Raw genomic sequence first — 7,067 nt, 5'->3', positions numbered from 1 at the left:
TCAGCTGCCCTTTCCTCGCCCAGACCTGACCATCCTGTGCCCCCTCTTCAGGCTGCTCCTGGGCCGGCAGAGCCAAACCAGCTGACCCAGCCAGGCCGATCACAGAAAAAGCCTGGCTTGATTTCCACCACTGCAGTCCTCCCTATGCCCTTCACATTCCTGGACTCTGTCCAAGCCTCCATCTGCTGCCCATTCTTCTCACTCGCAGTGATGGCTTTAGCAATCTGCAGGGACATAGGCCTCTGGGGATGCTGTCTTCTCACACTCAGCATCAGTCCCACAGAATGGAAGCACTAGCCCTCCTGGGGGCAGCCTGTGCAACCACTCCTAATGGGTTTTTGGGAATCTGGTTCTAGGCCTTTCTTTTCTTTGAGGGTTTTTTTGTTTTTTGTTTCTTTTTTTGGGGAGACAGAGTCTCACGTTGTCCCCAAAGCTGGTGTGGAGTGGTAGGAACATGGTTCTCAACCTCCTGGGCTCAAGCAATCCTCCCACCCCAGACTCCTGAGTAGCTGGAACTACAGGCAAGCGCTATTATGCTAAGCTTATTTTTTGCAGAGACAAATTTCACTGTGTTGCCAGGCTGGTGTGAAATCCCTGAGCTCAAGTGATCCACCTGCCTGCTGCCTCCCAAAGTGCTGGGGTTGCCGGTGTAAGCCACTGCACCTGGATAATTCTTGTGTTTTCAGTAGAGATGGGGTTTCACCATGTTGGCCAGGCTTGATTCCAGGGTTTGGAAGTGGGAGCGAGTAACGCTTGAAAATCTGGATGGGCTGGACACAGGTGGACTGGGGCAGCCCCGCAAGACACTGGAAACTGCTCTAGAAACACAGGAGTAATCCGAGTGACCTGGATCCTCACAGTATGGCTTCCAACTGCCAGCTATCAGCACCAGATAGAAGGAAGCACTTGTTGGCCAGGTGCAGTGGCTCATGCCTATAACCCCAGCACTCTGGGAGGCCGAGGCGGGCGGATCAATAGGTCAGGAGTTCAAGACCAGCCTGGCCAAGATGGTGAAACCCCCTCTCTGCTGAAAATACAAAAATTAGCCGTGCATGGTGGCAGGTTCCTGTAATCCTAGCTACTTGGGAGGCTGAGGCAGGAGAATCACCTGAACCCAGGGGACCAAGGTTGCAGTGAGCCGAGATTGTACCATTGTACCTCAGCCTGGGAGTGATACTCAGTCTCAAAAAGAACAAACAAACAAAAAAAACTTGTTTCCTGCTTGAAGGGGTGTTACTGAAAGCAACTGAAGTGGTTGCCTTGAGCTGGCAGAACTCCATCTCTTAGCTTCTCTTCCTAAGTGGGGGTTTCTACTCCTGGGCAACTTTACCCAAATTCTCTTCCTGATTAGTATCAAGCTCACCTACTTGTGTGTGTGTGTGTGTTTTGTTTTTTCTTGAGACAGTCTTGCTCTGTTGCCCAGGCTGGAGTGCAGTGGTGCGATCTGGGCTCACTAAAAGCTCTGCCTCCCAGGTTCAAGCGATTCTCTTGCCTCAGTGGCCCAAGTAGCTGGGATTACAGTAGTAGGTCCTCACCACCACTCCTGGCTAATTTTTTTTTTTTTTTTTTTTTTAGTAGAGATAGGGTTTTGCCATGTTGGGCTGGTCTCGAACTCCTGACCTCAGGTGATCCACCCACCTCGGCCTCCCAGAGTGCTGGGATTATAGGCGTGAGCCACCAGGCTTGGCCAAGCTCACCTACTTTTTAAAATGCAGACGATGCTTTTTTTTTTTTTTTTTTTTTTTTTTTTGGAGTGACAAGGTCTTGCTGTGTTGCCCAGGACGGTCTTGAACTCCTGGGTTAAAGGGAACTTCCTGTCTTGACCTACCAAAGTCCTGGGATTATAGGCATGAGCCCCATGCCCAGCCTGATGCTGCTCTTAACTCTGAACCCTCCCAGGGCTTCATATTTTCTCATGGGCAGGCCCGGCGCTCATGTGTTTCTGGCTTTGTCACATGGCCTGCCCTCTACTCGGGTTTTGTGTCTGCTCCTGGGATGTACTGCTAAGGTGGAATCCCCCTGTGGACAGGGCCCTTCTGTCAGTCATCTTGTTCACCAGTGTGTCGCCCAGCAGCCTCCTGTGCCTGCTTCATAGTCGGTGCCCAACAGGAGTGAAGATCCCACATCCACTTCCACGATTAGCGCCAACAGCCATGGGCAGGACCTCTCCTTGGCTTCTGTGTTCTCGTTACTCTCTAGTGGCTGAAATTTGGAGTCCCCATCTCCAGGCTCTGGCACGCAAGTCATGCTAACCTTCATAGGCATGTCTGCTTTGCTGTCTTTTGTTTCACATTCTGACAGTCCTCAGAAAAGCTAGTGTTTGTTCGGGAGATTCTTTCACTCACACGTGCGTTACATGAGAAATTACTCAATGTCTGAGGTAGAAGCTTCTCTGCAGGGCCGGGCGCAGTGGCTCACGCCTGTAATCCCAGCACTTTAGGAGGCCGATGCGGGCAGATCGCTTGAGGTCAGGAGTTGGAGATCAGCCTGACCAACATGGTGAAACATTATCTCTACTAAAAATTAGCCAGGCATGGGGGTGTGTGCCTGTAATCTCAGCTACTCAGGAGGCTGAGGCAGGAAAATCACTTGACCCTGGGAGACGGAGGTTACGGTGAGCCACTGCACTCCAGTGCTGGGGTGACAGCAAGACTCCATCTCCTGCCCCCACCAAAACAAAAACAAAAAACAAAACAAAAAAATTGCCCTCCAGGGCCAGGAGGAGAGGAGATCTGAGGCCAGGAAGGCCACTAACGATGAGCTGAGAGCTGCAGCATCAAGCAGAGGGGTCCTGGAATCGTCCCACTGGTTATGGCTCAGTAGGACAGGCTCATGGGTGCTTTCCCTCTCAAAACACCAGGGCACAGAGTGTGAAGCTGGAAGCCTCCTAGTGGAGACCAGGTCCTAAGGGTCTAGTCCTACTTGGGCCAGTAGGACCATCAGATGGGCAGTTGAGCCAAGAGAAACTATACCCAAATGAGGTCTCAGGATGCCACAGGCCCCTGACTTCCCAGGCCAGCTCCTGGCGGGGCAGGGCTCTGTCAGTCACACAACTGGAGGTAACAATGGCAGACTGTGGCCAAGGGTGGTGAATGTGTGGCACCAGCTAAGCCTCCATCCACCTCCCACAACATCCCTCTGTCACCCACGCTGGGGACCCCTAGCATCTTATTCCTACACCATTGCAAGTCTTTTTTTTTTTTTTGAGATGGAGTCTTGCTCTGTTGCCCAGGCTGGAGTGCAGTGGCCGGATCTCAGCTCACTGCAAGCTCCGCCTCCCGGGTTCACGCCATTCTCCTGCCTCAGCCTCCCGAGTAGCTGGGACTACAGGCGCCCGCCACCTCGCCCGGCTAGATTTTTGTAGTTTTTAGTAGAGACGGAGTTTCACCATGTTAGCCAGGATGGTCTCGATCTCCTGACCTCGTGATCTGCCCATCTCGGCCTCCCAAAGTGCTGGGATTACAGGCTTGAGCCACCGCGCCCGGCCTACCATTGCAAGTCTTATGCCTGCAGCCTGGGATTCCCTGGCCTCATTCCCCTTCTGACTTGTCCTGGATTTACCAACAGTATGTGGAGGCCAGTTAGATTCAGCCACATCAGCCCGAGGCCAAAATAGGTGAGTCCCAACTTCAGACTTACAAATAAAGACATAACCCAATATGCAGTTTGGTTATGAAAAACATCTATCAAGTGGAAAAAAAAATCTCTAAAATACTAGGATAAAAATGGGCTGTATGGCCAAATACGGTGAGCATGGACTTGGAGTCGAACAGGAAGAGGTCTCAACGGGAAATACACTCCATGAGCTGGGTTTTGTTGTTCTTGGCATTGCTGCTTTTGGCTGGCTGCCTCACCAGTAAGGCAAAAACCACTGCCTCCCAGGCTTGTGTGAGGATTAAATGAAGTACAGTTACATCTTGAGATATGCCCAGGCTGCAAGAACTTGTCTTTAAGAGGAGTTTCATCTAAAAGCACTGTGGTTTATGAGGATTACAAGGCACTTAAAAAGAGCTGTGATCTTCCGTCGCAGGATTTCACCATAGGGCCCTAAGAAGCACTTGAAGTGTGTTGCAGTGCCGAAGCACTGATGCTCAACAAACTAACAGGTGTATTTGCATCTCGTCCATCGACAGATCTCCACAAGCTTAGGGAATGTCTTCCCCTGATCGTCTTCCTCAGGAATAAACTCAAGTACGCGTTGACTGGAGATGAGGTAAAGAAGATACGTATGCAGTGCTTCATCAAAATTGATGGCAAGGTTCGAGTGGCTACCACATACCCTGCTGGATTTATGGATGTCATTGGTATTGAGAAGACAGGGGAGCATTTCTGTCTGGTCTATGACACCAAGGGCTGTTTTGCTGTTTACCGCATCCCAGTGGAAGAGGCAAAGTACAACCTGTGCAAAGGGAGGAAGAGCACTGTGGGGATGAAAGGAATCCCACACCTGGTGACTCATGATACTGGAACCATCCACTACCCAGATCCTCTCATCAAGGTGAACCATGCTGTGAAGATTGATTTAGGGACTGGCAAGATAATCAACTTTATCAAATTCCACAGAGGCAATGTCTGTATGGTGATTGGTGGAACCAGCCTCAGTCGTGTTGGTGTGACCAACAGGGAAAGACATGCTGGTTCGCTCAATGTGCATGTGAGGGACACTGATGGCAACAGCTTTGCCACAAGGCTGTCCAACATTTTTGTCATTGGCAATGGCAGTAAACCTTGGATTTCCCTGCCCAGGAGAAAGGGCATCCGACTTACTATTGCTGAAGAGAGAGAAGAGGCTAGCCACCAAACAGCGGTGGCTAAATTGCAGTAGCAGCATATCTTTTTTTTTTTTTTCCCCCCTCAAATAGTGAATTCTTGTTTCTAAGAAGAAAAAACTTCTGAACAGAGGCTAGGTGTGGCGGCTCATTCCTATAAACCCAGCACTTTGGGAGGCAGAGGTGGGTGGGATCACTTGAGGGTCAGGAGTTGGAGATCAGTCTGACCAACATGGTGAAAGCTCATCTCTACTAAAAATAGCCAGGTGTGGTGGTACACTCCTGCAATCCCAACTACTTGGGGGGGCTGAGGCAGGAGAATCACTAGAACCTGGGAGAGGGAGGTTGCAGTTAGCTGAGATTGGGCTATTGCACTCCAGCCTGGGTGACAGACCAAGACTCCATCTCAAAAAAAAAATAAAAATAAAAATGTCTGGATTTTTAGAGCCTTGGGAATATGCAGCTGAAATAAGAGTAACCCCTGTGGTCACCTTCCTAGTCGTAGAGTGGGATGTGTGAAGTTCTCAGCATTTGTAACTTGCTAGCTTATACTGACAACTCTGGCACTCCTTGCATTGTTTCCATTGACTTTTCTGCCTCTATTACTTTACCTTTTTGTATAAAGCGTTCTCTTATGTGAACGACGGATGTCAAATATGCTTTCTTCGGTAGTATAGTCTCAAGTGTGCAATGCAGCTCCGAAAGACCTGGAGAAGTGTAGTGATAGAGTTTGGTATTTGTCCCTGTCCAAGTCTCATGCTGAGATGTCATCCCCAATGTTGGAGGTGGGGCCTGCTGGGAGGACCCCTCATGGCTTGGTCCTGTCCTCAAGATAGTTCTTGTGAGAGCTGGTTGTTTGGAAGTGTGTGGCACCCCCTCACCCTGCTCCTAATTTTGTCACACGATGTGCCTGCTCCCCCTTCACTTTCCGCTGTAATTGTCAGTTTCCCAAGGCCTCCCCAGAAGCTGAGCAGAGGTCAGTCTGCAGAACCACAAGCCAATTAAATCTCTTTTCTTGGCCGAGTGTGGTGGCTCTCGCCTATAACCCCAGAACTTTGGGAGGCTGAGGCAGGCGGATCACCTGAGGTCAGGAATTCGAGACCAGCCTGGCCAACATGGTGAAACCCCGTATCTACTAAAAATACAAAAATTAGCTGGGCATGGTGGTGGGTGCCTGTAATCTCAGCTACTCAGGAAGTTGAGGCAGGAGAATCACTTGAAACCAGGAGGTCGAGGTTGCAGTGAGTCGAAATCATGCCACTGCACTCCAGCCTGGGTGAGAGCGAGACTCCATCTTAAAAAACAAAAACAAACAAAAAACCCTCTTTCCTTTATAAATTACTCAGCCTCAGGTATTTATAGCAATGCATGAACAGCTTAATGTATGTAGACAGCCATTTTATAGGGTAATTAAGAGACCTTGCTTATGTTGTGCTGTGTTAGTGGAGGTCAATTATCTGTGTCCATTTTAATGGGTTTATGGTGTTTTAGGATAAATGAGTGTGTGTTTAGGGACTAAGGTGTGCATACAAATTTTTCCACTGGAATTAATGGCAATTACATTCTCCACTTAGGAGAATTCATCCTAGGAGGGGTTTTTATGTACAAATTACCCTTTTAAAGCAGGAGAATGTAGGTGAAAAATACATCAGACTGCACAGCACAAAGTTTTCTTAAATGTTTTTATGTTTTGTTTGTTTTTGAGATGGGATTCTTACTCTATTATCCAGGCTGGAGTGCAGTGGCACAATCTCTGCCTCCTGGGCTCAAGTAATCCTCCCACCTCAGCCTCTTGAGTAGCTGTGACTACAGGTATGAGCCACCACATCTGGCTAATTTTTTGTAAAGATGGGGGTCTCACTATGTTGCCCAGGCTGGTCTCGAGCTCCTGGGTTCCAGCAATCCACCTGTCTTGGCCTCCCAAAGTGCTTGGATTACAGGTGTCAGCCACCATGTCATTATTAAATGTTTAATAACTGGAGGCATATCTAGAAATGTAAATATATACAAATATACATATTGTCTTGGGTGTGACTGGCTGGGGCTAGAATCACAAGCAATAAAGGTATTCACCAAGACAGTTGTGGGGAAAGGCAGATTTATTAGAGGAAGAATATGGCCTGGGTATGGTGGCTCATACCTGTAATCCCAGCACTTCAGAAGGTGGAGGCAGGCAGATACTTGAGCTCAGGAGTTTGAGACTAGCCTGGGCAACATGGCAAAATCCTCCTCTACCAAAAATTTAAAAATTAGCCAGGAGTGGTGCCTGGTGCCTACAGTCCCAGTTACTTGGGAAGC

The 7,067-nt window shown here is 49.0% G+C and overlaps 1 protein-coding gene across 1 annotated transcript; it reads left to right on the top strand.

Moving 5' to 3' along the window:
- Window positions 1-4,006: 4,006 nt before the first annotated feature.
- Window positions 4,007-4,870, top strand: LOC112614694 (40S ribosomal protein S4, Y-like). Its single transcript, XM_025371397.1, has one exon. It carries the CDS (start codon window positions 4,088-4,090, stop codon window positions 4,823-4,825), a length of 738 nt encoding a protein of 245 aa, XP_025227182.1. The 5' UTR covers window positions 4,007-4,087; the 3' UTR covers window positions 4,826-4,870.
- Window positions 4,871-7,067: the final 2,197 nt, after the last annotated feature.

This window comes from Theropithecus gelada, chromosome 20, assembly GCF_003255815.1.
Source record: "Theropithecus gelada isolate Dixy chromosome 20, Tgel_1.0, whole genome shotgun sequence".
Classification (NCBI taxonomy): Eukaryota; Metazoa; Chordata; class Mammalia; order Primates; family Cercopithecidae; genus Theropithecus; species Theropithecus gelada.
The sequence above is the reverse complement of the archived record's forward strand: the minus strand, read 5'-3'. Positions and strand labels throughout refer to the sequence as shown.

Coding starts and splice junctions, on each gene's coding strand:
- LOC112614694 (XM_025371397.1), top strand. CDS start 4,088: ATGCTCAACAAACTAACAGGTGTATTTGCATCTCGTCCATCGACAGAT.